We start from the raw sequence: 26,537 nt of genomic DNA, 5'->3' as shown, positions 1-26,537 counted from the left end.
ATTGTTAATGTGCAAAGGAAAATGGATTTTTGTGTGATTTTTGTGTCCAACAACTTTGATGAATTCTTTTATTAGTTGTTTGTGTGTAATCTTTAGAGGTTTTTTAATTTATTTTTTTACATATAAGATCATGTTATCTGCAAACAGATAATTTTACTTCTTCCTTTCCAATATGTTGAATAGAAGTGGCCAGGCCCAGCTGGCATAGCTCAGTGGTTGAGCTTCGACCTGTGAACCAGGACGTCATGGTTCGATTCCTGGTCAGGGCACATGGTTGTGGGTTTGGTCCCCAGTGTGGGGTGTGCAGGAGGCAGCCAATCAATTATTCTCTCTCATCACTGATGTTTCTCTCTCTCCCCTGCTTCCTCTTTGAGATACATATATATATTCAGATTCACATATATATATGGCCAGAATAGGCATCCCTACTTTGCCTCTGATATGATAGAAAAGCTTTCAAGGAGAAATGTGTAAAAAAATATAACTACAATGTCATGGTCACGCCTAACAAAAATAAGACCATTTTCAGGTTTTTCTCTCAAAATGTCTTTTTGATAGTTTTCCCAAATCATATCCAAATAAGCTACATGTTGTTGTTTTTTTAATTCTCACCCAAGTACGTTTTTATTTATTTATTTTATTATTATTTTTTAAAATATATTTTATTGATTTTGTACAGAGAGGAAAGGAGAGAGACAGAGAGCTAGAAACATCGATGAGAGTCATCGATCAGCTGCCTCCTGCACACCCCCTACTGGGGACATGCCCACACCAGAATCGAACCCGGGACCCCTCAGTCCCCAGGCCGACACTCCATCCATTGAGCCAAACCGGTTTCTGCGCGAGTACATGTTTTTAAAATACGTATTTTAAAAATTGATTTCAGAGAGGGAGAGATAGAAACATCAATGATGAGAATCAATAATCAATTGGCTGCCCCCTGCACACCCCACACTGGGAATCGAACCATAACCTCTTGGTTCATAGGCTGACACTCAAGCACCGCACCGCTCTGAAGATACATTTTTACTGCTTTTTAGAGAGATGACGGGAGAGAGACATCCATGTAGAGAAACACCGGTCGGCTGGCCGGTTCCCAGGGTCACCAGCAGCCTGGAGGTGCCCTGGCTGGGAACTGAACTTGAAACCTTTTGGTGAGCAGGACGACGCTCCAACCAGCTGAGCCACCCGGCAGGCACGTTTCCGTGGGAGCGAACCCAATACTGTTCCGGGAGGAGAACGAGAAAGTAAGCGGACACGGTCCTCAGCAAACCACACCTGCCTGCACACGCACACGCACACGCCCAGCACCGTTTTCAAATAATTTATTAGGAATTTAAAACTGGAAATAAATCCCGGAAAAAGAAGTTACAGATGTGGAGAGAAGAGATGCCGGAGGGTGGTAACTTGCTGGCTTCAAAAACACCATGTAACATCTTTTAAAAAATTCCCCAGACAAATCAGAAAACGGGAATCCCAGGGCCTGAGCCCAGGGACGGGCGAGGAGAGGGGGTGGGGTGGGGGCGTCACAGGAAGGGAGGAGGGAGCACTAAGTCTCTCCTGACTCAGCTCGAATGTGTAGAAAATTAAAAATAAAAAACAATAAATTGCAGCTTCTCTTTTATTAGGAAACATTAAAAAAAAAAAAACCACGAACAGCCGCGATCTCAGTAACAAAGATTATTGCTTTGTGTTCTCAGGGTAACAGGTTAAGCACCTCACACAGATAGGAATTCTCCAAGGGGTCTATGGTGGGGACCGAGGAGGAGGGGGCGCGGGTCCCCAGCCCCAGGCCTGGGGGGGACACCGAGGGGCGAGGGGCCTCGGCTGGCCACACCAACCTGGGCCCCAGGTCAGGCCCCGGGCCTCCCTCCTCTGCGGGGGCTCTGGCCCTGGGACCGTCCTGGCGAGATACTTCAGTGAGAATGTGGGGGTTCCCTGAGAAGCCCTTTGCTTTCCCCGGGGTCCGCCCCGTCCCAGGGCCCCCGATGCCCCCTCCTGGGGCTCAGAGCAGAAGCCACGAGGCCCGACCCAGGCAGGGGCGGGGGGCCTGGAGAGCTAATGCCTTTCCAGCAGTGACTCTGGGCGGGCCCTCCTCGCCCCTCAGCCCCACACTGGGTTTTCGGGGTGAGCAGGCCCACGGTCTTGACCCCCCAGGGCCTGAGAGAGCGGGCCTGCTCGGCCGGAGGAGGCCTGAAGCGTACAGTAACGGTGTCTGGGAGGGACGGACAGGGGAGACCTCGCTGGGTCTGTGGGTGGGGCCCACCTCACAGTATTTACATATGATACAGGACGGGGCCCAGGGGCTCGGCCTGGCCTAGTCCTCTCCAGGCGGGAGGGCCAGGGCCACCCCCACACACACATGTGTGTTCTCAGCTGGTGGGAGCCTGGCCCTGTGCCCCGGGCGGCCTGGGGCTTCACATTCACAAACCTAGAAATAGTTTAAAAAAGTTTCTTTAAAAAAAAAAAAAAGGGGGGGGGGAGGGCAGAGAAAAGGAGGGCACAGGAGCCTAGAACCCGGGGCCGCAGCCCACAGCCCGGCCTGCTCTAGCTAAACACAAAGCTCTGTGGGTCCTGGGCGCCCAGAGGGCGGGGGCAACCGGCTAATCCAAAATAAATAAAAGCGGGGAGGTTAGTAGGGGGCCAGGCGGTCGGGCAGCAGGGCAGGGGCCGGGCGGAGGGGGGGGAGGCAGTAGCGTCCGAGTCGCGGGGGGAGGGGGCGGCGGCTGCGGTGAGGTGTCCCGCCCCCTCGCTGGCTCCTCCTGGTCCTCAGTCAGCTGCAGGGGCGCTGTAACAGAGGGAGGCCATGGGTGTCCAGCCCCCGTAACCCTTTACCCCCCGGCCCCCCAGAACACAGTACCCCCCCCTCCGTGCACAGGCCCCTCCCCCCGATTCCCCCCAGGTGGGCTTTGTGCACGTGCTCTGCACAAAGTCCCAGTGTTGACCTGGGAATTTAATAGGATTTTAATCTTTCCCCGGATTTTAATCGGCTGGATGTATTCAGAGGTCCCCATCTCAGTCAGAGATGCCTCCTCTGAGCCCCTAAGGTGGCCCCGCACACAATCTAAAACGATCTCACTTGATTTGAAAAAAGGAACTTGTTTTAGGGTTTCAAGCCACTTTTTTTTTTTTAAACCCTCACCCCAGGGTATGGTTATTGATTTGAGAGAGAGAAACCAGGATGCGAGAGGAACATGGACCAGCTGGTCCCGGATCGCCCCGACTGAAACTGAACCGGAAACCTGACCTGTGCCCCGACCCGGAGTCAAACCCCCAGCCCTCTGCTGGGCAGGACGGAACTCCAACCCGGGGCTCGCTTGCTTTCCGTCTGTTACGTGTCCCTCTTTCCTGGAATACCGCTCAACAAGTTGTTGTTTGAACGAATAGAAACGTGAAAGGTCACTGGTTCAAACCCCCACCGCCCACGTCTGGCCACACCCTGTGTGCTGGCTGAGTGCGGGTCCTCCGCGGGCGGGCAGCTGCCCGCAGACCTGCTTCGGCTGCGGTGTAACACCCCTTTGCGGGCACACACCCACGAAGCTAGCCACTCGTCTTTGGACGGGCAATTCAGTTATTTGCAGTTTTAAAAATAAATGCCTAGAAGTGTAGTGGGTGGGTCAAGGGGACGAGTGTGCTCAGCGGATAGAATGTCGGCCTGCAGACTGAAGGGTCCCAGGTTCGATCCCAGTCAAGGGCACATGCCCGGGTGGTGGGCTCCATCCCCAGAAGAGGGTGTGCAGGAGGCAGCCGGTCAGTGATTCTCTCATCTCTGATGTTTCTCTCTCTCTCTCCCCCCCTCTCCCTTCCTCTCTGAAATCAGTAAGAACATACTTTAAAACAATGACGAAGTGTGCGTAGGCACGGCCAGACTGCCTTTTGGAAACCCCGAGCCTGTCTGCAATTCCCCTCACCCTCACCATGGCTGGGCATTAGCAATCCTAACAGATCTGCGCCCAATCCTGCTCGCTCTTAGATTTTTATGTCGCAGGCTGAACAGCTTTTTGTGTTCCGTGGCCATGGCTGGTTGGAAGGTCTGACCCCCCGGACGATGGGCCATGAAGGCAGGGACTGGCTCCCGGTACCAGGCTCCCTGGGACCATCCCCACCCCAGGCCCCTGCCCCTCCTCACCTCTGGCCGCCTGGCTCCTGCCTCAGTGGTACCCATTGGTGAAAGCTGTGGCAATCAAGGGGCCCTGGGAAGACAAGAAGTCGACTCCTAGATTCCGGGGAGCAGACAAAGCCAGGGCCCTGTTCCTCCCCGGACCCCGGAGTGCGGCCAGGTCCTCCCGGCCCTGCCCTGCGACGGCCCCTGCAGACCCGCTGAGAGGTCTGCGGGGCGGGCGGGGCCTCGTGCAGCCACAGAAGCGGTACCTTGTTGGAATGCCCCCACCCGCCCCGGCGCGGGAACCAGCCTCCGCTGGGGCAGAGGCGGCGGGTCTCGTTTGCACAACGTCCCCAGCGCCCGGCCCGCGGCGGCAGGGGTGACGCGGCCGCTGAATGAATGCGGACTTCCCGTCCTCCCTCTCGGCGACACTCACTCACTCACTGCCCCGCGCCCTCCGCCCTGGGGCAGACAGGCCTTTCCCTCCTCCGGCGCTGGGTCCCCCAGGACCAGCCACTCACCCCGAGGCTGTGGCCGAAGCCGGTGCTGGGGGCGGGGCTGGCAGCGCTGATGTAGCTGCTGACCCCCGAGTCCTGGTTGGCGGCCCCGTAGAGCTCGGCCATGGGGCCGGGGCTGGTGGTCCCCAGGAAGCCCCCCGTGCGGCCGGGCGTGGAACCTGGGGGGGGAGCCATCGTCCAGGGGTGAGAGCCTGGCGACCCAGAAAGAAGACAGTGGTAGCCCTGGAGCCTTCAGACCTGTCGCACCCACCCCTCCCTGCAGCCCTCCCTCCGCCTCACCCCTCCACCCCTTCCTCCACCCCTTCCACCCCTCCCTCCGCCTCATCCCTCCACCCCCTTCCACTCCTCCCTCCGCCTCATCCCTCCACCCCTTCCACCCCTCCCTCCGCCTCATCCCTCCACCCCCTCCCACCCCTCCCTCCGCCTCATCCCTCCGCCCCCTTCCACCCCTCCCTGCACCCCTCCCTCCGCCTCATCCCTCCACCCCCTTCCACCCCTCCCTGCACCCCTCCCTCCGCCTCATCCCTCCACCCCCTTCCACCCCTCCCTGCACCCCTCCCTCCGCTTCATCCCTCCACCCCCTTCCACCCCTCCCTCCGCCTCATCCCTCCACCCCCTTCCACCCCTCCCTCAGCCTCATCCCTCCACCCCCTTCCACCCCTCCCTCCGCCTCATCCCTCCACCCCTTTCCACCCCTCCCTCCGCCTCATCCCACCGGGGCCTGTGGGTCCCCCTCCTGGAGGAGCCCCCCCAGCCCATCCGCCCACCAGGCCTGGCGCGGCCCCCGATCTGTCTGACCTCGCAGCGGCCTCCTCACTCACCTCCAGGCCTCCGTCCTTCCCGAGCCCCTTCCAGCCCTTCCCTGTGAGCCTGTGCGTTTCCTAACATCCCGCCCCTCCGCCACTTAACGTGCTCCGAGTCCTCCCGGGCCCTGGCTCCTCCTCCCTCTCTCCCCGCACCCATTCCTGGCTCCACAAGCTCACTGACCGCCAAGCCTGCGCACCTGCTGTTCCCTCTGCCTTCAAACTGAAAGTGAAGCCCTCCCCCCAGAGGCCTTCCTGAGGCCTGGAGCTCCCCTGTGCCCCCCCCCCAGGGGACAGTGTCACTAGACACCCCAGCCTCTAGGCTCCGCGGGCAGAGCTGCCGGCCTTGGTCCCGGCTGGCTCGCCAGGGGCCGCGCTCACCCTGGGTGATTAAATACGGAGCCCCCTAAGGGCCCCTCTAGACTCCTCTGCCCCCTGCACCCCTCCCCTGCTTCCTGCACCCCAGAAGCCTTACCCGTTCCTCGAACCACAGCGGCTGCCGCGGCCGCGGCCGCCATCGGCCCGTAGGCGGTGAGAGGAATGGCTGGAAGGGAAGAGCGGGCACTCAGAGCGGCAGGAGGGGCGCACCTTGCCCCCCGAGGAGGCCGCGCCGTGCCCTGACCCTGCAGTGATGGGCAGCAGGAGGGCGGAGGGCTGCTCCCCTGGACTCGCGGGGCACACTCACGGGGGGGCCCTCAGCCGGAGCTGCCACTGCTCCAGAGTGCCCTGGGCCCGAAGGAAATGGGAGGTTTGTCCCTCTTCCCAAACCAGGCACCTGAGCCAGTGACGGGCTGCCACGGGCCTCGGCCTCAGTGCAAGTGCCCGCGGTGCAGCCGGAGCTCCCGGGGGGCTGCTGGCCGAGCACAATGCGCCCAGGCCTCCCTTCGGCCGCCGGGCCTGCTCCCGCTCCCCCCCCCCCCCCCCGAAGCATGTCCTCCACAAACCGTGCGCATCCCATGCCTGCCCCAGGCCCCCTGACCACAGCCAAGCCTCTCAGCCCCTCCTCGGTCCCCTCCAGACACAGGGGTTTTGCTATTCCTTTTGTCTGCTTTCTACTTCCATCCAGACCCTCCACGGTGCCTAGGACCCTGCCCGTACACAGAAGGTGCTTACTAAATGTCCACTGACGGAGTAGAAGGGACCACTGCTTCAAGAACAGGTTGGCTGCAGCCAGGAGTTCCCTGGGACTGGGGTGAGCGCCCCCTGCTGTTTGGCTTTGCCACTGCAGCCCCAGAGAGGCTGTAAACTGCCCCCAGCCAGGGTCTGCAGCGATGGTGTTTGCCCTCAGGAACATCAGTCTCCCATCCTAAGATGCGCCCATAGGGGCTGTTGGAGTCACCCTAACCCTGAACTAGAACTGGGGCTAGGGATCCCTGAAAAGGCCCCTGGGAATCCTGGCGTGGCCACCGGGCTGGGACTTGAAGTCTGGGACAGAGCAGCTCCCACCGTAGAGGAGGCTTCACATATAGCGGCCGGCTTTGTCTCTCTCAGATGCCACCTCCTCCGAGAAGCCTTCCCTGACCACTCTCACTGCCGCTGCACCACATGCAGCACCACATCTCCGTTTTGTTCTCCTGAGACGTCTCACCCCTGAAATATCTTGTTTGCTTGCTTATTGCGCCCCCCCCCCCCCCCCCCCCCCCCCCGTCACAGCTCCGGGAGGGAGGGCCTGCTCTAGCTCGCTCACTGCTGTGCCTGCCCAGCTGGGAGCAGCACCTGCCGTGATGAATAATGTCTATTCACATCTCCTGAAGGCAAGAGAAGCGTTCAGCCGAAACCGGTTTGGCTCAGTGGATAGAGCGTCGGCCTGCGGACTGAAAGGCCCCAGGTTTGATTCCGGCCAAGGGCATGTACCTTGGTTGCGGGCACATACCCAGTAGGGGGTGTGCAAGAGGCAGCTGATTGATGATTTTCTCTCATCGATGTTTCTAACTCTCTATCCCTCTCTGTAAAAAAAAAAATCAATAAAAATATAAATAAAAAACAGAAGAGTTCAGATCCCAGACTTCTAGGAGGGACCCCCCCCTCCAAAACGCCCGAGGGGCGTTTCTCCCCTCCCCTCAGGGGCAGGGCTGGGCTCCGTCTGTGCTTCGGCACCTCCAGGCATTCCCACAGGCACGCGTGTGGCCAGGCCGAGCTCCTGCTTCCCACCTCGGAGTAGGGCTGCTCACCTGCCTACTAAGCACCCGCTTCCTCTCCAGACGGCAAGCTCTGCGCCGCCGGGCCCCGGGGCCCACAGCGGGTCCTCACACAGTGTTCTCCATCGGGTAGAAAAGGTGCCTCTCTCCTCCCCCATCGCTGCCCAAACCCCGACTCTACCCGGGGAAGAGCCTCTATCACCCCACCTTTCTGCACCCCATGTCCCCCCCCCCAACCTGGGGGGCCCCGGAGCACCCTTTGGAGGGAAGGTCTCATCGGAAGCAGCATCCATCCTCCACGCACGGCTGGCTGGGGGAGTCCGGGTGTGGGGGAGGGGCAAGCAGGTGGAGCAGGGAAACCCCGCGCAGCCCCCTCACCTGTGAGCGCCCCCCTGCCCCTCGGCCTGGCCCCCAGCTCGGCGCCAAGCGGAGGGTCCGGTTGGAGAAATGGCCAAGGCCAGCACCTGCACCCACTGGCCCGGACGTCCCCATGGGCAGCCGAGGCCTGGCTCTGCCCGAATAGGTCTCGTGTGGCCCGCAGTGGTTCAAAGTTTGGAATTTGTTGCCAACACTTAAAAATACAGGGGAGCCTTGTTTCTGGAACATCTCACTTCTTTTTCTTTTTAAGATATATTTTATTTTTTAAAAATATATATTTTATTGTTTATTTACAGAGAGGAAGAGAGAGAGACAAAGAGTTAGAAACATCAATGACCAGCTGCCTCTTGCACACCCCCCACTGGGGATGTGCCCGCAACCAAGGTACATGCCCTTGGCCGGAATCGAACCCGCTTTCAGTCCGCAGACCGACGCTCTACCCACTGAGCCAAACCGGTCTCGGCAACATCTCACTTCTTAACCTGACAACCCTTTCCTGCTGATACCTGTATGACACGCATCTCTCACGTGACAAACAGGAGAGAATGTTCAAACGAGTCAGTTACCGCTGTTCAAGTCTCACGACAGCCAAAACCCGTTTGGCTCAGTGGATAGAGAGCATCGGCCTGCGGACTGAAAGGTCTCGGGTTCGATTCCGGTCAAGGGCATGTACGTTGGTTGCGGGCACATCCCCAGTGGGGGGTGTGCAAGAGGCAGCTGATCAATGTTTCGCTCTCATCAATGCTTCTAACTCTCTATCCCTCTCTCTTCCTCTCTAAAAAAATCAATAAAATATATTTTTTAAAAAGTCTCAGGACATTGCGCTGTAAAGATTTTCGTGTTTTTTTTTGCTTTCGTTGCTGCTTATAATTATTGTGAAATTTTCCTTTTTGCTATATACTTCCTTTCCTCTTTGTTAAATTTTCATCTAAATTTCACATCTTTTTGTTTTTGAAGGGTTCCTCTGTAGATGAGGTATCCTAGCAGACATGTGCTGCGTAAGAGAAAGGTGACAGCAGGGAGCCGCCTGGGGGTCTGTCCCGGGTTAATTACATCTGCATTGTTGCTAAACGTGATGTGGCTTTTCAAACAGCCTTCGGATCGAGAAACAAGGTCCCACTGCAACTGGAAAATTCCTTCGAAAGCAAAAGCCGGGTTTCCGGCTTCTCTTGGAAGATGAGGTCCAAACGGACTGGGTGGGCACCCCCCCCCCCCCCCCCACCGCAGGGCCGGCTGGGCGTGCCCGCCGTCCGCCCAGGTCCCCGCCTGGCCCGCCCTGCCCCGGTCTGAGCCCTGGCCTCTTCCCCACCGGGCCTGCAGCCTACGTGGTGCTGACGGGGGCGCCGGAGAAATGCCTGCCCAGTGGATGAATGGGGGCCTGGGCCTCCATCTGCTGACCTTGGCCCGACGCTCCACCCCCAGGGCCATGTCCTCACGGCCTGGCCGGCGCCCAGGCGGGCTGCGCATCCACAGCGGGAGACTGCAGGCAGGAGAGGGGAGTCCACCGCCCCTCCCCCGGGGGGCTCCTGGGTCCTCCTCTCCCGCCCACGCGCCTGCGAGGTGAACGGAGTCCGAGCAACTGACCTGTAAGCTCGGGGAGGACGGGGGCGCTCGGGAGCGGGGTCCGCTCGACACGGAACTCTGCAACGAAACGCAAACAGCTTAGGGAGGTGCAGGGGGGCCCTCGGGTGTGGCCGGGGACAAAGGCACCCACAGGGACACTGGGTGGGGGCAGGCCATGCACAGGACCCAGGAGCTGGGGAGGGGGAGGGCACAGTCCCAGCAGGCCAGGCAGGGGAGGAGACAGACACAGAGGACAGAGACAGGCGCAGAGAGAGAGTAGAGGTGCCATCTATACCCTGGGCACGGGCAAAGCGGGGCTGCTATATATATATATTATTGACTTCAGAGAGGAAGGGGGAGAGAGAGACAGAAACTTCAATGATGAGAGAGAATCATTGACTGGCTCCTCCTGCACACCCCCTACTGGGGATGGAGCTGGCAACTTAGGCATGAGTCCTGGTTTGAATTGAACCATAACCTCCTGGTTCATGAGTCAAGGCTCCACCACTGAGCTACACCTGCCAGGCCGATGTTTCTTAAAAGGTTTGAGATTGCCGAGTCTGGTCAAGGCCATGTATCTTGGTTGTGGGCACATCCCCAGTAGGGGGTGTGCAGGAGGCAGCTGGTCGGTGTTTCTCTCTCATCAACGTTTCTAGCTCTCTATCCCTCTCCCTTCCTCTCTGTGGAAAATCAATAATATATAAATATATATATATATATATATTTTTTTTTTTTAATTTTTTTTTTTAAAGGCTTGAGATTGCACCTCAACATCCCCCAGAATCCTCCTCAACTCCTATTTTTTGGGGGAAGGAGGAGCTGGGGGAGCAGCATGGTAAAAGCGATGACCTGGAGCAGGTCAGGCTCAGGTGGGCTCTCGGCTCCAGAACTTTCTGGTCCAGTCACCTTAGCCAGTCACCTCTCCCTTCCCTCTGAGCCCATTTCCTCACCGATACAAGGGGACCGTCAGCCCTCCCCCCTGGGACTGCTGTCAGGGTCAGACAGAATGCCGACCAGGCAGCCCGAGGGGCCGAGGCACCTGCCGAGGGACCCTATAAAAATAAGACCAAGAGCCTTGCAAAAATCTGACATTTCAAAGAAAACAACACTGAACAGTCATCACGGGAGAGTTCAAAGCTCTGGCGGGCGTCCTGCCATGCGTTCGGAGGCAGAGAGCTGTGTTCGCTTTGAATCACAGATGAGGGAGCTGAGCATCATGTTTTAAATGAATTTATTTTTTATTATTTTTTAATATATTTTATTGATTTTGTACAGAGAGGAAGGAAGAGAGATAGAGAGTTAGAAACATCGATGGGAGAGAGTCATCGATCAGCTGCCTCTTGCACACCCCCTACTGGGGATATGCCCGCAACCAAGGTACATGCCTTTGACCGGAATCGAACCCGGGACCCTTCAGTCCCCAAGCCGACGCTCTATCCATTGAGCCAAACCGGTTTCGGCTGAGCATCATGTTTTAAATCGCTTCCAGCATCCGGGTCTCAGGGGTCCCGCTGGCCTCGGAAGGCTCAGCGTGGCACGTGGCCCTCCCCGTGTCCAGAAAGACACGCCCGGGTGCCCGGTGCCTGCTGACCCCGGTGCCTGCTGACCCTGGTGCCTGCTGACCCAAGCCTGTGCCCTCTGTGGTGGAGGTGGGGGTGGGGAGGAGACAGGAGGCCGGCCTGGGAGGGACCTGCCCCGGCTTCCAGGAGGAGGGGGAGAGGGAGGGGGGAGAGGGAAGGGGGAAGGGAAGAAGGGGGAGGGGGCGGGTGGGGAGAGGTGCTCCTTCCTCAGACATGCCCTTCCTTCCAAACTCCCCGCAGGCAGCCCCCCAGCCCCAGCCGTGCACCCCCACACACCAGACGGCCTGGGGACCGGGGACCGGGGACCGGGGACATGCTGGCAGCGGACTGAGCCGGGCTTACCGGGGAACTGGTAGGTGTAGCCGGGGGCGAGGCCGGTGTAACTCCTGCTGGCGTAGGTCGTGGCTTGGAAACCGGGGTAACCTGGGGGGGTGAGGGGACCGGGGTCAGAGGCCTCACCGACAGCTCGGACCCTGAGCAGCGGGAACTCTGAGCCACTCCTTTCCCTCCCCCGTCATCTCCCAGCAACAGCCAGTCCCACCACCGGCACCTTCCACATGCCGAGCCCCGGGCCCGGCCCACGCACAGCTTTTCTCCTTAAACCTCATCAGGACCCTAAGCAATCCTTACTGCCGAGAACCCCATCTTATAGGTCAGAAAACGGAGGCTCAGAGAGAGGGGACGCTTACTGGCTAAGAGCCATTCAAACCCTTGCCGAGGCCCTTCCTGCTCTGGCTCCTGCCTCCTTCCTGTCCTCATCAGCTCTGTCCCTGGTCACTGCGCCCCAGCCACGCTGACCTCCCCTCCCTACTGTTCCCCAAGCCCCTTTCCACCTCAGGGCCTTTGCATATGCTGTTCCTCCGCCCGGAACGCTCACCCCACCCCGGATTTCACATGACGGGTTCCTTGTCACCGTGCAAACCTTAGCCCAGTGTCACCTCCTCAGAGAGGTCACCCACAAGGGTTACAATATGTACCTATCACCCCCTGGCTTCTCCCTCTGCAGCCCCGGTTAAGTGCGGACTTCCTGTTTCCCCATCTCCTCCTGAGCCTCCAGCACCAGCAGGCGCTGGCGTCTCACACCCGGAGCTGGGAACCAGGGCTCGGAGGAACGGCCACGGGGTAAAGGGGTTTGGATTCACACCGACAGGCTCCCAGTCACTCCGCCGCCGTTCCCACCACCTGTCAGAGGACTCCCTTTCCTGGGTTCAGTCTTGACACAGGATAAAGAACAAATCGCCTTGAAAAGAAAACTTTCTCGTGTTCCAGATCAAAGGAGGCTGAGGAGACAGGACAACAAAAGGCGAGGCGTGCATCTAGCCCAGGGCTCGTTCATGGAGGCAAAAATGTGCTCCAGAGCCGAAACTGGTGTGGCTCAGTGGATAGAGCGTCAGCCTGCGGACTGAAAGGTCCCGGGTTCGATTCCGGGCAAGGGCATGTACCTTGGTTGCAGGCACATCTCCAGTAGGGGGTGTGCAGGAGGCAGCTGATCGATGATTCTCTCTCATCGATATTTCTAACTCTCTATCCCTCTCTCTTCCTCTCTGTAAAAAATCAATAAAATATATTTTAAAAAAAAAAGTGCTCCAGAGAACGTTACTGAGCCAACTAATAAAGTCAGAAATAGGTGGGCTAGGATAAAATACCCTACCAATATCAATGTATAAAGTTGACAATTATTACATAGTCTCATGAGAGAATATCCCTGATCTTAGTGAAGTATTTAAGGGTAAAGGACCATAATGCATGTGATTTACTCACAAGTATTTATTATGTGTGTGTGGACATACATATGGAGAGAGAGGGAGGAGAGAGGGAAAGGGGGGGGGAGAGAGAGAGAGGGAGGGAGGGAGGGAATGACAAAGACGTGGGTATGATGTTAATGACAGATGCATCTGGTAAAGGGTATATGGATGTTCTGTGCTACTTTGTTTTCAACTCTTCCGAAAGTCTGCAACTATTTCCACATAAACAAACAAACAAACAAAACCAACCCCAAAACTTCAAGAGAAGACCATGCACCGTTTGGAGGGTGCTGTCCTCAACCGCCCCATCTGTGACCCCAAACCTGGCCCTCTAGCCACATTATCTCCCCTCCTCCGAGTTCCCAGCATAAAGACCCCTGTACTTTCCCTTCCTGTGCGGGCACATCCTGTCTCTCCGGGAAACTGAGCTTCCTGCGGGCCCGGCTCAGACTGTCCGCCCTCCATCGGGGCCCCGAGCGGCGCTGATCCTGCCCAACCTCTGAGGCTCAGGCAGCCCTCCCCTCCGCCAGGGAGACCTCCCCGACACCCCTGCGGCTTCGGTCCCTCTTCGGACTCCCACGGCTTCGTCCCCCTGTGGGGACACTGCCAATCCACTCCCGTCTCCCACTGATGGGAAACCCCGTGAGGCCAGGCGCGGCCTCTCAGAAGCTGCTCCATCAGCATCAGTTGCAGCCTTTCTCCCTCCCCAAAGGCCAGTGGGTGTTTGTGAGCGCTGCTCCCGCTGCTGGAACACTCTCCCCTCCCTTCCCCCTAGCTCCCGCTTAGTCTGCAGACTCAGCTCACATGGATCTTCTCTTCTGGCTTCTCCAAGTCTTGGTTACGTGCCCTACGACCCATGCTCCCCTGGCACCCTACACTCCTCCATCCTAAACCCGTGTATGTTATTACTGTTTGTTTTCCATGCCAAACCGTAAAGGTCCAAGGGGAGTCACTGCTGTGCTGCTTGGCACAGTGCACCTGGCATTTACAGTTGCTCAATACCTATTTCCTGGATGGATGAATGGATGGAAGGACAAGACCAAGGAGAGAGCAGCTGGACCATTCTTCTGGCCACCAGCAGAGGGCAGTGCCCCACAACAAACTACCCGACTCTGGCAGGCCTGGCAGACCCGAGGCCCTGGGTCCCCACTTCCACCCAAAGACTCCGGAGCGAAGGGCGGACCACGGAGGCGAGGCCTCAGCTGGGCAGGGAGAAGCTGCGGGTGCAGGCCCGGCACGTACCCAGCATGCCGATGCCCAGCATGAAGGCGTCCATTCCGTAGGGCATGACTCGGGACCTGCCCCGGGCTGAGCCGGTCGGAGACATCACCTCTTTTGGCTGCGCTTTCTTACATTCCACCTGCAATGAGACCCGGTGTCAGTCCTCCCCCCGGCCCTCCCGTTCCCCGGCCTCTTCACTGTTCATCTCCGTTACCACACGCCAGGCACCGTGCAAACAGGCTGGCTGCAGGCACCAGTTCCTGAATGCTCACAATCACGAAGGTGCTACGGTCACTCCCATTTTACAGATGAGGAAATGGAGGCTCAGAGAGCGAAAACCATCTGCCCAATGACTAGACCAGCAAGTAGTGGGGTGAGGATTTCAATCCAGGCTTTTTTAAGTTTTTGCTTTCCGCCTCCCCCACCCCAGGCTTTTTAACCGCTACAGGGGCAAACACCTTGCCATGCAGATTGTCAGGGTGTGGGGAACTGATTCTACCCCCTGACTGAGCCCTCTGCCGCCTCCAGAGCCGCTGGGCGCCCCTGGCCGGCTCAGCCAGGCGCCAAAGCCTCTCTCCGCCCCTCACCCTGTCCAACCCCAGCTCACCATTTTGTTGTTGATTTCATGGAAATGAATTTCACACACTTTCTCCACGATGTCTTCACTCTCAAACGTGACAAATCCGAACCCTAGCGGGCAAACACAGGGTCAGAACCGGGCTCATGGCCCAAACCCAGCCCCGAGTCACACCAGCACCACCACTCCCTCTGGCAGGGGAGCGCCTGAGAGCCCTCAGCCAGGACCCTCTCAGCACCGGCCCAGACGGCTTCTGGTTCCAAACTCCAGACGTGACCGCCACGGCTCAGGAAGGCGAGTGATGTGCTCAAGATCACACAGCGAGGGAAAGGGGCAGAGCCCTGCCGGAATTCCACTCCACGTGCCCTTTCTCCTCTCAGATGCTTTCCAGAGAGGAAGGGAAGAGCACACACAGACAGACCCTTGTGTAAACGCACACAAAAGTGTACACACTCACACAGGTAGACTCACACACGTGCTCCCAAACACATAAAGACCCTGTGCCCAGTACACAGTCACCCCGATACAACACACACACACACACAAACGTTCAGACGCTGACACCTCCCCATGCAGAGGCCCACACACAGCGGCACCCTCCGCCCCTCCTCCCTCCCAGAGCAGGTTAAAGGCCCAAAGTCCTGCAGCAGCTGGAGCGGGAGCCCTCCTCCTCCCCTGCGCCCCAGGGACGGAATGGGAGTCTGAGAGGCAAGGCCTCTGGGAGAAAAACAACCAGGCTGTGCAAACACCGTGGCCTAGAAGCTCCCAGGTTCAGGGGCGAGGGAGCTGGGGTGGGGGGCTGGGCCCCGCTGAGGGGTGGGGGTGAAGGGCAGTGGTAGGAGCAGACTGCCTGGGGCTTTGAGTCGGCAAGTCAGCCTGACCCTGGGGCAGCCTGGCCCGCGCTCCGGTTACCAGGGACAAGGTGAGCCCAGTGCAGACACTGCCGGGCAGACAGCAGGCCGAGTGGGGGCAGGGCCCGGCCGGGGGAGAGTCTGCTCCTCTCGGGTGTCTGCAATTCTGCAAGTTTCTAGCACAGGAAACGGCGGGACAAAAGCCTTCTGTAAGGCCGGGCCCGGGAGAGGATGCAGATCCTCGGGGATAGGATGTCAGGAGGAGAGATGAAAGGGCAGCTGTGACCTGCAGCCCCCTGGCTGACCACAGGCCCGGCAGGCCGGCCCGGGAGGGGGAGGGGCCGGGGCCGTGCTCACCTCGGTGCCGGTTGGTGGTTTTGTCAAACATCAGCATGGCATCATCCACCTGAAACAGAGCCGTTTGGTGGTGGGAGGGTCCCCACTCCAGAGACCAGGGGGCCTCCCACGCCTGTTCCGTCCCCTGCTCCCCAGCCCAGGCTTTTTCGTAAACCTGCTCCCGCGCTGGGGGCAACTTCCTACCCGCAACCCCAGCTGCCCCTTCCCACCCCCCGATTCCCGACGGGCCAGCCAGCAAATATTAAGCGCCAAGTATGTGCCCGGCACCTTGTCCCATGATCCTCTCCACATTCCCTGCGCGTCAAGACCCTCATTTTGTACAGAAGGAAGTGGGATCAGAGAGGTGAAGTCACCGGCCTAAGGTCACACAGCAAGCCTTAGATCAAGCCTGGGAGGAAGAGGCACTGAGTGGGCAGCAGGGGAGGAAATACAAGATCAAGACCGGAGTCGGGGAAGCAGAAGCCTCTCCCCTCTTTGCGAAAGGCCAGGACGGCAGCCTCTCAGCCAGTCTCAGCGCCCCTCTCCCTCTCCGGTCCAGAGCTTCTCCTCTAATTGAGGCTTCCTTTTGCTAGAGGCCGTAATTAAACCACGTGGAGTTCAGGGCCTGGGCTGCTGGCCTCCCACTGACTGGGGGAGAGACCGGGCTGAGGAAAGGGGAGGGTCTCCCCTCCTCTCCTCCCTCCCTGGACCCCAGGCTGCTCTTCTTGCTTCTTCCTCAGGGCACCCCTTGGATCCCTGGTCAGCCAGAGGCCTTAGCTTCCCTCCCACCCCCCCACCGCCTCCCCTGTGCCCGCATCGGCTGATTCTCCTGGCCCTTCACCCTCCAGCCAAGGTCCGCTAGCTCACGGGGTTAAGCGAAGGTCTGATTCATCCTTGGTGGAAATAAGGGCTGTTCCCCCTCCACCGCATTCCAGCCGCTGACCCCCCAACACACACACCCAAGGGGTGAAGGAAAACTGCCTGAAGCAGGAGCACAGCTTCTCCTGGACTCCCCTTCGCTCTCTCCCCAGGCCTGCCGCCTCCTTAAAGGAGGGGACAATCCCTGCAGCGCACACAGCGCCATGTGGGACAGTGCCGGACCCCCCCTGAGGGCGCCAGGACCCTCCGAGCCGGGAGGTGGCTGGTCCCTGAGACTCTGAGGAGGAAATGGCCTCTTCGGGCCCTGCTGGCCTCCTGGGGAGCCTCACCCTCACGCTCATCCTGAAGGACCCGCTCCGAGTCCCAATCCCAAACCTGCTCAGCGATGCCAGGAGGAGGCCCGCCCAGGAGGGCCGCATCAGGCTCAGGCTCTGAATTCACACCCCAGGCCCTGCACTTGCTGGTGGGTCCTCTGGGGCAAGAGGCTCTGTCTCCCTGACTCAGGTGACTCATCTGTGAAATGGGTGTGAGAGTGTCTTACAGGGAGGAGTTAAATGAGAGCGTGTAACACTCAACTCCTAGCACCTGGGATACAGTCAGTGCTTAATAAGTAACGACTATTATCATTGCTTTATCACGGAGGGGACCGAGCTGGGGAGGGCAGCCCACCACCACGGCCTTCGAAGGTTTGGAGTGGACAGCGCGGTGCCGGCTGTTACCGTATCCAGCCGACTGAGCACTTGACTTGGGCTCAGTAATTATTGTTCGGACGAATGAATGAACTGAGAACCTGGGGACAGCTTTGAGTCCCTGCCTGATTCACACATTGACTCCGGCCCAAATGCACAGCCCTCTCTGCCTTCTTCCTCCCAGTCTCCCGGCCCATCCATCACTCCGGACCCCCGGACCCTTCCCCCTGAGCTCTGGCTGGACAGACCCGGGGGCCTGGGGTCGAGGCCAGGCGGGGAGCCAGGGCAGCGGCGGGGGGAGGTGGGGCCCGGAGGACCCCCTCCCCCAGCACCCCCTCCCCCCGGGCAGCGGGGAGAGGCGCCCAGCGCGGTGTCCTTAATAGGCTCCGGTCGCCATGGGAACCGGGGCAGGGCGGGGGGCCGGGCAGGGGGAGGGGAGCGGCGGGGCTGCTGACCGGTGGGAGCCGCCAAGTTCGGCAGCCGCTAAGCCTGAGTGGCAGCCATGGCGGCGACCATTGTTCCCCCCTCGGCGGCTGCCCCTCGGTCCGGGCGGGGGGGGGGGGGTCCCCCGCCGCAGGGCCCTTGGCATTCCCGGCTGTCCCCCCGGCTGTCCCCGCTCCCCGGCAGCCTATTCTTCGGCTCCCCGGCTCCCCCCGGTCCCCGGCCTCCCGGGCCGGTTTCACATGCCAACGCCGATTTAGGCCCGAACAAAAGACGCGGCGCTGCCGGCTTCTCCTGGGGCCCGGTTGCCATGGCGACGCCGGCCCCGGGGGCAGCGGCCTCCAATCGCAGCTGCTGGATCCGATTAGTGCGGGGCCGCCGCTCCCTCCGCCGCTCCGCTCCGACACAAAGACACCCCGGGAGGGAGGGCCCGCCGCCGGGCGGCCTCCCCCGGGGCCCCGCCCCGCGCCCGGCCCAGTCCCCGCCCTGCGCCCCGACCCAGGTCCCCACGGCCCACCCTGCGCCCCGGACCCAGTCCCCACCGCTCACCCTGCGCCCCGGACCCAGGTCCCCACGGCCCGCCCTGCGCCCCGATCCAGGTCCCCACGGCTCACCCTGCGCCCCGGACCCAGGTCCCCACGGCCCGCCCTGCGCCCCGGACCAGGTCCCCACGGCCCGCCCTGCGCCCCGACCCAGGTCCCCACGGCCCGCCCTGCGCCCCGGACCCAGGTCCCCACGGCCCGCCCTGCGCCCCGACCCAGGTCCCCACGGCCCACCCTGCGCCCCGGACCCAGGTCCCCACGGCCCGCCCTGCGCCCCGATCCAGGTCCCCACGGCCCGCCCTGCGCCCCAGACCCAGGTCCCCACCACTCATCCTGCGCCCCGATCCAGGTCCCCACGGCCCGCCCTGCGCCCCGGACCCAGGTCCCCACCACTCACCCTGCGCCCCGGACCCAGGTCCCCACGGCCCGCCCTGCGCCCCGACCCAGTCTCCACCCTGCGCCCCGGACCCAGGTCCCCACGGAGACCCCCGCGCCGCCAGCATCCGTGGCCCAGGGACCTCTCACCTTCTCCCTTCCCCCCCGGAGACAGGGAGCCGGAAACTCACCCAGTGGCCAGCTCACACCCCATTTCCCAAGCCACCTTCCTGCCCTTAGCCCACAGGGAACTGCAGCCGCCTGGGTGGGAAAGTGAGAGCCAGCCTGCAGCCTGCCTGGCGCAGGAGAGGGCCAGGGACCCGGTACTGAGCACACAGCACCCGTCACCCTCAGATTAACTCGTGGGTCCCCCCTTTGCCGTCTCTCCGTGGAACCTTGACTCTGACATCGCTCACCTTCCTGGGGACACCCCATGGTCTGATGTCACAAACAGCCCGGAGATGAAAGCTGGCTGCATCTCAGAGCAGAGAGCCAAGCCTGGGGCCTGATGGTCAGCGCACCGCCTCCCCCCAAACAGCTGGAGGATCAGCCCTTCCCCAGCTCCTGCCCCAGCTCCCGCCTGTGCCCGCGAGTGCGGGGTGCAGTGGGAGCCCTATTTATCGCCTCCGTATCGTCCTCACCGGGAAGGAGAGGGGGAAGGTGCTGCCATGGCCCGGACAGGTGCAGGCTCCCAAGAGGCCCGGGGACTGGATGGAACTGGCTGCGGAGTGCAGCCTCCCCCGGGGACGGAGATAAGTGAGAGGAAAACACGGGAAGGGCAACAACAGAGAGAGCTACTGTGCGCTCTGTCCCCGGGGACGCGGCCAGGGGGTGGGGCCCTCAGACAGGCCAGCAGCCTGCACCGTGGGCTGGCCTCACCTCACCCTCAGAAGCACCCACCCCTCTTTCACCTTCCGTGGCCGCTGGAGTGACCGGCTGGACTCTGCTCCCTGCTGACCAATCCCCGGCTCTTCCCACCCCCAGTAAGCGCCCCGATTTCACCCACCTTCCCGAACTGCTCAAAATACTGCTTCACGTCCTCCACCGTGGTGTTCACCGACAGCCCCCCCACGAAGATCTTCTTCGTCCGGGTCACCATCTGTCGGGGAGAGGAGGGGAGAGTGGGCATCTGAGTCCCGTGGCCTACTGCCACCAGCAGGGGCGTGCCTCCTGCCAGGGCGCCAGCTGACGGGCTCTCTGTGGCCCCCGCTTCTCGGAAGACCCCCCTGAGCTCCCCCTCGGCCCCCGCCTCTAGGCCTGTCCCAGGCAGCTGTGCACCCCACACCCTGGCTGGCTCCAGTGCGCCTCCTCCCCGGGGTCTTATGGGGAAATGCCCTCCCTAAAGACCATACAGCCTAACTGAGACCCCGCCCGCTACCCCTGGGAGAGGCCACGGCCAGCCCAGGGTCCCCCGGACGCCATGCCAACGTGTTCCTCACCCACCGCCTCCCAGCCGGGCCTCTGGCAGCCCTGTGGCCCCAGTCCCGTTCGAGGAGGAACACATGGTCCTAATTACCCCAGAGCGCATGGCTAATCCACAGCAATTCCCAGCCCCGTCCTCACACCAAAGCGCCTTCTGTCACCAAACTGCTTAATGGAATTAACCCAGTTCCGACCATGCGCTCCCCGCGCGGCTGCCTTCCCTCGCATACCTGCCCCGTAATTGCTTTCAGGCCCTCCCTCCGCCGGGCCCGCCAGAGGCGCCCCTTCCTGCCGCTGCCACGCTGCCCTCTCCCTTCGCCGCGGCAGGAGCCGGGCACCAGGCCTCAGAACCCTAAGGCGTCTCAGTTCCCACCGCCCCTCCTGCAAAGGAGAAACAGCTCTCCTGGGGAGGGACTAGTCCTGGGACACTTGGTAAGTCAGCAGACACAGGGTCCCTGTTCTGTAGCCAGCCTCCCTGTCTCTGCTATTCAACTGCTTAAAAGTTAAGATCCGGCGAGTGGCCCTGGGGCGGGAATAGCATCTCAGGCCTCTGCCCTGGACCATAGTTTGGAGTGCTCTATGGCTCCAGTGCCGAGGAATCTGTTTTCCTTCCGGTTCCTCCCACACACCCAGAAAAGTGTGCCAGGCACCAGGAAGAGCGCGCGCTGGGGAGGGCAGCCACGGTCCCCAGGCGGAAAGACAGCAGGTGACGGGCTCCGAGGTCCCTTCCCCCTCCTCAGGCCCCAAGCATCCAGAGGCGGCAGGGTGACCGGGGTCAGAAGCCGCTCGCTTCTGACCTCCTCCAGCTCAGCCTCGGGGCGGGGGGGGGGGGGGGTAGGTCTGTCCTGGATCTGACCCCCGGAGGCACTGGGAACCGAGGCTGTGCTCTCTGAGGTCAGAATTCCACTCCGGGTCCAAGCCAAACGGGCTTCCAATATAGCACAACGGGTCCCCCGAGAGGTTCCCCTTCTTCCAGCACACGCCGCCCCTTCCCCAGCTTGCCCCGGGGCACACAGGGAAAGAGGATACATGGTGTCTTCAATCTACAGAACAAGGACGTCGAGAATCCTACCTCCCCCCGTCCCGGTCCCCACCGAGGTCCCGAAGCATCTTTCCTAGAAAGGAATGCTGGGAATATCTCTGCCCTCCGTCACAGAGCCCCTCCCGACAGACACACGCCTACCTTGGGCTGTGCTCTCCGGGGAAAGGCCACCTTGGGGTCAATCTGAAAGAGAAGGGGCCCTCGTTACCACACACTGACGGTGACCACTGGACTCTCCGCCCTGAGGACTGTTCTCAGGCCAGGACACCGAGGCGACAGAGCCAGCCTCCGGCAGGAAGGCGGAGTGGTTAAGCATGTGGGCCCCCGAGCCGGGCTAGTGGGTGCAAATCCCTCTTAAGGTGCTTCCCAGCTGTAAAGACCTTAGGCAAATTACCGAACCTCTCTGAGCCTCAGGGTCAAGCTCCCTGCAAAACGGCCAGAGAGTAACTTCCACCTCCTGGGGACATCTGCAGGGCACAGGAGAGAATGCTCGCAAAGAATGGTGTCCGGCTGAACCCCCCAAAAGTAAGCAGTCTCACTCCTTTGAGCGCCAGGCATCGTGAGGACCTTCCCAGCTTAACGGACTTCACACAGACACCTGTCTAGGCGAGGCACGCAATCCAGACTTCTGAAGGCTTGCGAAGGAACGGCCTTGGCCTCCAGATAAGAGTTCATAAACCACCGGGAGTGGACTCGGCCTGTTCCCCTGATGTTATGACACCTCCCAGCTCTCCCAGAGGGCGCCCGCAAACAGCGCGCGGAGGACGCGGCGGGCCTGGGGTGAGGCCGGGCCCAGGCTGCGGTGACGGGCAAGGCCAGCGGGCTGGGACTCAGGAATCCCGGGCCCCGGGACAAGCCTGTGTGATCTTGGGAACTCGCCTGGCCCCTCGGAGCCTCAGTGCCCTCATCTGCAAAGTGGGGGCAATCGCAGCCCCTCTTCCCAGGGGCAGCTGGGGAAAGCGAATGCGATAACGGGGCCGAGAGCGGTGCTGTGTGAACGGCCCTTCGCGGCTATTGCCGGGGCCACCTTTGCCCTTGGCTGGGAGCAGCCCGCAGGAGGGAAAAGCAGCCTGCATCTGGCTATGCGGGTGCTCCACCCGGACTGAGAGGCGGCCACAGGCAGGGCGGGGGGCACTGCGGTCCGTTCGGGGCCCAGGAGGCTCGGCCATCCCGGAGCTGCGGGCACCCACACGGGGGACACCTTTCACGAGGTCACCAGCCAGCCGCACGCAGGCGAGAACTATCTTTTCCCAAAGCTCCTTCTGTCCGCAACTCAGCCTTGTTCCAGGCGACCGGCTCTCTTGCCTGGACGGCACAGACCAAGGACCAGCTTCCTCAGGGCGCCCCCTGGAGCCCGCCCACCGAGAGGGAACCCGCACACTCCACGCCAGGGCAGGGCCTGCTCTCCCAGAGGCCCTCTCGGCTCCGGGGAAATCACAGCTGACCATTCTCCCTGTCCGAGGGGGTGATTTTGTACATATTTCCTCCTCCCATTTCTCCCAGCCAGGGGAGCACACCTCAGTCAGCCCCCCCCCCGAAACCCCCCCACGCAGACCGCACCCCCCGGGGAGATGAGCCGGGACCCGAGCTCCGTCCAGCAGACCCACATACACCCTATCCCGCTGCGCCCCACCTCCACTCTGACTCACAGCCGGCAACATAACTGAAACCCAACAAGTAAATAAAAGGTGAAAGAACCCAAAATAGACTCCCCACAATCAACCTCCCTCCCACCACCCCTAACGCAGCCAGAGAATGCCGAGCACAAGGCCTCTGCCCCTGAGTTCTACGTCTCAGAAGGAGGCCACCGCACCCTCCTTCCTCCCCTCTCTTCTAGCCCTTATCAGCCTTCCTTTCCCCCAGCCCAGCCCAGCCTCTCGGCTCACAGAGGCACAGAAGCCACCGTGCACTCTGAGGACAGGGGACGGCAGGAGAACAGGCAGCTCGATGGCAGATAATCACCAAAAACAATAGGCCACTGTCTCTCCACTCCCGGCCTGGGTCACTCGGGCTGAGCCAAGAGGAGCCTTTCAGAGCCGCAAAGTGGAGGCCTGGCCTCGGCTGCTCATCGCCAGGGCAGGGGTGGGAGCCCTGGCCGAGACGCCAGGAGTGGGGACAGGCGGGCGGCAACTTAACAAATTCTTGGGCACAACCGGCCATTGTTGCAGGTAAACAGGAGCCCGCGGCTGCCCCGAGCAGGGAGGCCCAGGCCCGGAGACGGGGGAGTGCAGAGAGCGATCACACTGTCCCAGCCCCTGGGCTCCCCAGTCACAGGTCACCCCCTCACAGGGGAACCCCTCCTATCACTCTCTCCTTCCCCCTCTCCCCTGGAGCTGGGGCCCCGGCCAGTGCCCCTGCAGAGCCCAGGACACCGGGGAGCAGAGGGACAACAGCAAACACGTCCCAGCAGCTTGAAACCAAACAGGCCGCCGAGCCCCGGCCTCAGAGGGTTTCTCCCCCAAGCTGGCTCCCTTCTCCCCAGCCCTTCCCTTCCCGGGGAGAGCAGGCCTGGGCTTTCCTCACAAAGCAAGGCGCCCAGGGACCCAAAGCCAGGGGCCGGGAGGGGGCAGCTTTAGGGGTGCGCTGCCATGGGTCTGGGATGGGGGTGGGGGGTCAGAGCCAAATGCTAGCTGCAGTTCACAGAAGCCACGGGCTGGGTCCCTGCGGCCCTGACTCACCCACTTTGGGGAGGGGACGGCCCCAGCCCCACCCGGGCCTCCTCCCGGAGCCTGAAGACGAGCACCTATGGGGGGGGGGGGGCAGAGGGGGCGACTGCGCCTCCCTCACCTCCCCGGAGGGGCTGGAGATGGGGCATCTCGGGGCAGGCCCGGGTGGTCTCTCTCCTCTCCGCCTTCAACTCCGGTGACAAAGTTTGGGAGCCTGGCGGCCCTGCTGCTCAGAAAACCCCCTCCTTCCCTCAGGACCCCGTGCGGCCGTCCCCGGGGGTCCGGGCCTCCGCCCCGGCGCCCCCCTCTCCCCCCAAAGGGCCCCCCGCCGCGGGGCCACTCACCGTTTTGGAGTCGAGCTCGTGCCGCGACTGCGCCAGCACCTTGTCCACGCCCGCCTGGTCCGCGAACGTGACGAAGCCGAAGCCCCTGGCGGGGAGGAGAGGGTCACGGGGGGCGGGGGGCACTGGGGGGCCCGGGGAGCGGGGCGCGGCTCACCTGGACCTCTTGGTCAGCGGGTCCCGCATCACCAGGCACTCCTTCACCTCCCCGAACTGGCCGAAGTACTCGCGCAGCCCTTCTGCAACACACACCGCCTCGCACCGGCCCGGCCCCCGCCCCGCCCGGCGCCCCGCGCCCCGCGCCCGCCGCCCCGCGCCCGCGGCCGGAGCCCCCGCCACCCCCCCCCCGCGGGCTCCCGCCGCTCCGGGCGCCCCGGGGCCGGGACGCCGAGGCCGCGGGCCGCGGGGGGGACGGTCCGGCCGGTTCCCGCCCGCCCGGAGCCGCTCACAAAAGTTTGAGCCGCAGGTGCGAGCGGAGTTGGCGCCGCCGCCGGCGGGTCCCGGGGGCCCGGCCCGCCCTGGGGGCCCCCGCGCCCGCGCCCCCCGCTCCGCCCGCCGGGCCGCGCCTCGCCGGCCGCCCGCCTGTCCCGGCGGCGGGGGCGCGGGGGTCAGCGGGCCGGGCCGGGGCGCTCGGCGCCGGGCGGCCGCGGGCGCTCACCCTGCGTCGTCTGCCAGCTGAGTCCCCCGATGAACATCTTGCTGCGGGCGGAGACACAAAGGGCCGTGAGCGCCGGGCGCGGGGCGCGGGGGGCGCGGGCGCGGAGGCCGCCGGCCGCATCGGCCATGTTGGCGGGGCCGGCGGGCGGCGGGCGGGCGGCGGCGGCCGTACCAGGGGTCGTGCGGCGAGTCCGGGGCGGCGAGGCCGGGCTGGGGCGCGTCTGTCTCCATCGGGAGCCGCGGGCGGCGGGGCGGCGGAGCGGCGGCGGCGGGCGGCGCGGGGCAGATGAGGTGCGCGGCGAAGGGGGCCGGACGGACAGGCCATGCTGCCCCCTCCCCCGACCCCGCTCGGGCGGGCGGGCGGGCGGGCGGGGACGGCCGAGGGGAGGGCCCGCCGGGGGCCGACCTGCCGGCTCCTCCCCCGCCGCCCGCGCATAAAGCCCCGCGCCGCCCGCGCCCGGCGCCCGCACCCCGCCCCGCCGGCCCCGGGCCCCGAGGGCGAGGGCTCCGAACCCCGGAGCGGGCCCCCGAACCCCGGAGCGGGCCCCCGAACCCCGGTGCGGGCCTGGCCGGGCCCGGGCTCGGCCGCACCCCACCCTCCCCGCGCGGGGCCGGGCCGGGAACGCCCTCCCGGGACGAAGCGCTGCCCGGGGCTTCCAGGTAGCTGGGTTCCAGACCGGGGACCCCCCGCCGCCGGAGCCTGGGGGATCCCCAATCTCCCTGGTGGGGGGAGATCGCCCCGGGCCCCCCAGGTCGCCACGGCTCCCGCGGGTGCGGACCCCCCATGGCCCCGGCGGAGCGAGAGCCGCCCGCGAGCCCCAGGGGCCCTGAGCCCAGTTTAGGGGTCGCCCTCGGCGGCCGCAGCCCTCCCCGCGCCCCATACTCAACGTCTAATTCGGGGAGCCCTCCGCCCGAGCGGGGAGCACCCCAGTGGAAACCGTGTCCGTTCCCCCAGTCCCTCCGCGCTTGCTTCCTAATGAGAACCCCTCAGCTCCCCCAAACCCCTCCGACCCCAGCCCGATCCCCAGTTTGCCACCCCCCCTCCCCAGTTTGCCACCCCCCCCCCCAGGTGAGCAGCCCCCTGTACCCCCATCCCTGGCTCTCTCAGCTCCACAGACTTTTGTCCGGATCCCGTACAGCGGCTCCAGCGCTCCCCGCAGCCTGGGGCGGGGGGGTCCCTGCTCTTAGGGGCTCCCCTTTCCAGCCCAGGGCCCGAGGGCTCCGCTGCTCACCTGCCCCTCGGGGTGACCCCCTCCGAAGCCCCACCCCATCGGGGTGGAAGCACCTAACCGCCTGCCCACTGGTTTGGGGTTACTTTCATCCGTCTCCCCTGGAGGTCCCGCCCCCGGAGGCAAACATGGCCAGTCCCCGTACTCCCCCCACCCGCCTGTGGCCCCCCAGGTCCCCGGCCACTCCCTCTCCGGGGGCCTCACCCACGCGGAGCCCCTCCGTCCAGCTGCATCGCCGTGGGAGCCAGCGACGCCCCCCCCCATCCGCATTCTCGTCGTAACCCCCCGCCCCCCCTCAGAAAGGTCAGGCCGGAGACTGAGGCAGCCACTCCCCCCCCCAATGCGCACCCTGCTGGGGTCCCAGTGCCCCACACCCCCGCCCTCCAACTCACCCCACCCCCGCCCTTCCCCAGCTCTCCCTCTCCACCCTGCAGCCCGGGGA

The 26,537-nt window shown here is 62.6% G+C and overlaps 1 protein-coding gene across 3 annotated transcripts; it reads right to left on the bottom strand.

Moving 5' to 3' along the window:
• Nucleotides 1–1,309: 1,309 nt before the first annotated feature.
• MSI1 (musashi RNA binding protein 1) lies at nt 1,310–25,317 on the bottom strand. 3 transcript variants are annotated; one of them, XM_036449599.2, is made up of 15 exons: nt 25,039–25,316; nt 24,868–24,908; nt 24,367–24,448; nt 24,213–24,297; nt 21,344–21,385; nt 19,745–19,837; nt 15,834–15,882; nt 14,656–14,738; nt 14,070–14,187; nt 11,425–11,505; nt 9,524–9,580; nt 5,899–5,967; nt 4,624–4,811; nt 4,130–4,193; nt 1,310–2,788 (listed from the first exon to the last, which is right to left on the bottom strand). In XM_036449599.2, exons 1-14 carry the CDS (start codon nt 25,095–25,097, stop codon nt 4,152–4,154), a joined length of 1,089 nt encoding a protein of 362 aa, XP_036305492.1. In that variant the 5' UTR covers nt 25,098–25,316; the 3' UTR covers nt 1,310–2,788; nt 4,130–4,151. The 3 variants fall into 3 exon arrangements, with proteins under 3 accessions (XP_036305492.1, XP_036305495.1, XP_045441334.1); XM_036449602.2 differs by lacking the exon at nt 9,524–9,580 and having other exon boundaries at nt 25,039–25,317; XM_045585378.1 differs by lacking the exons at nt 24,213–24,297; nt 24,367–24,448; nt 24,868–24,908; nt 25,039–25,316 and adding an exon at nt 23,165–23,377.
• Nucleotides 25,318–26,537: the final 1,220 nt, after the last annotated feature.

The sequence above is a fragment of the Pipistrellus kuhlii genome, unplaced genomic scaffold, assembly GCF_014108245.1.
Source record: "Pipistrellus kuhlii isolate mPipKuh1 unplaced genomic scaffold, mPipKuh1.p scaffold_m20_p_20, whole genome shotgun sequence".
NCBI lineage: Eukaryota > Metazoa > Chordata > Mammalia > Chiroptera > Vespertilionidae > Pipistrellus > Pipistrellus kuhlii.
Note: the sequence above shows the minus strand (reverse complement) of the source record. Positions and strands in the feature narration are given on the sequence as shown.

Excerpts from the sequence above, each read along its gene's own strand:
- MSI1 (XM_036449599.2), bottom strand. The coding sequence starts at position 25,097 with ATGGAGACAGACGCGCCCCAGCCCGGCCTCGCCGCCCCGGACTCGCCG. Across the intron at positions 24,449-24,867 it reads CAGCTGGCAGACGACGCAGG|AAGGGCTGCGCGAGTACTTC; the intron begins GTGAGCGCCCGC and ends TGTGTGTTGCAG. Across the intron at positions 19,838-21,343 it reads CCCGGAGAGCACAGCCCAAG|ATGGTGACCCGGACGAAGAA; the intron begins GTAGGCGTGTGT and ends TCTCCCCGACAG.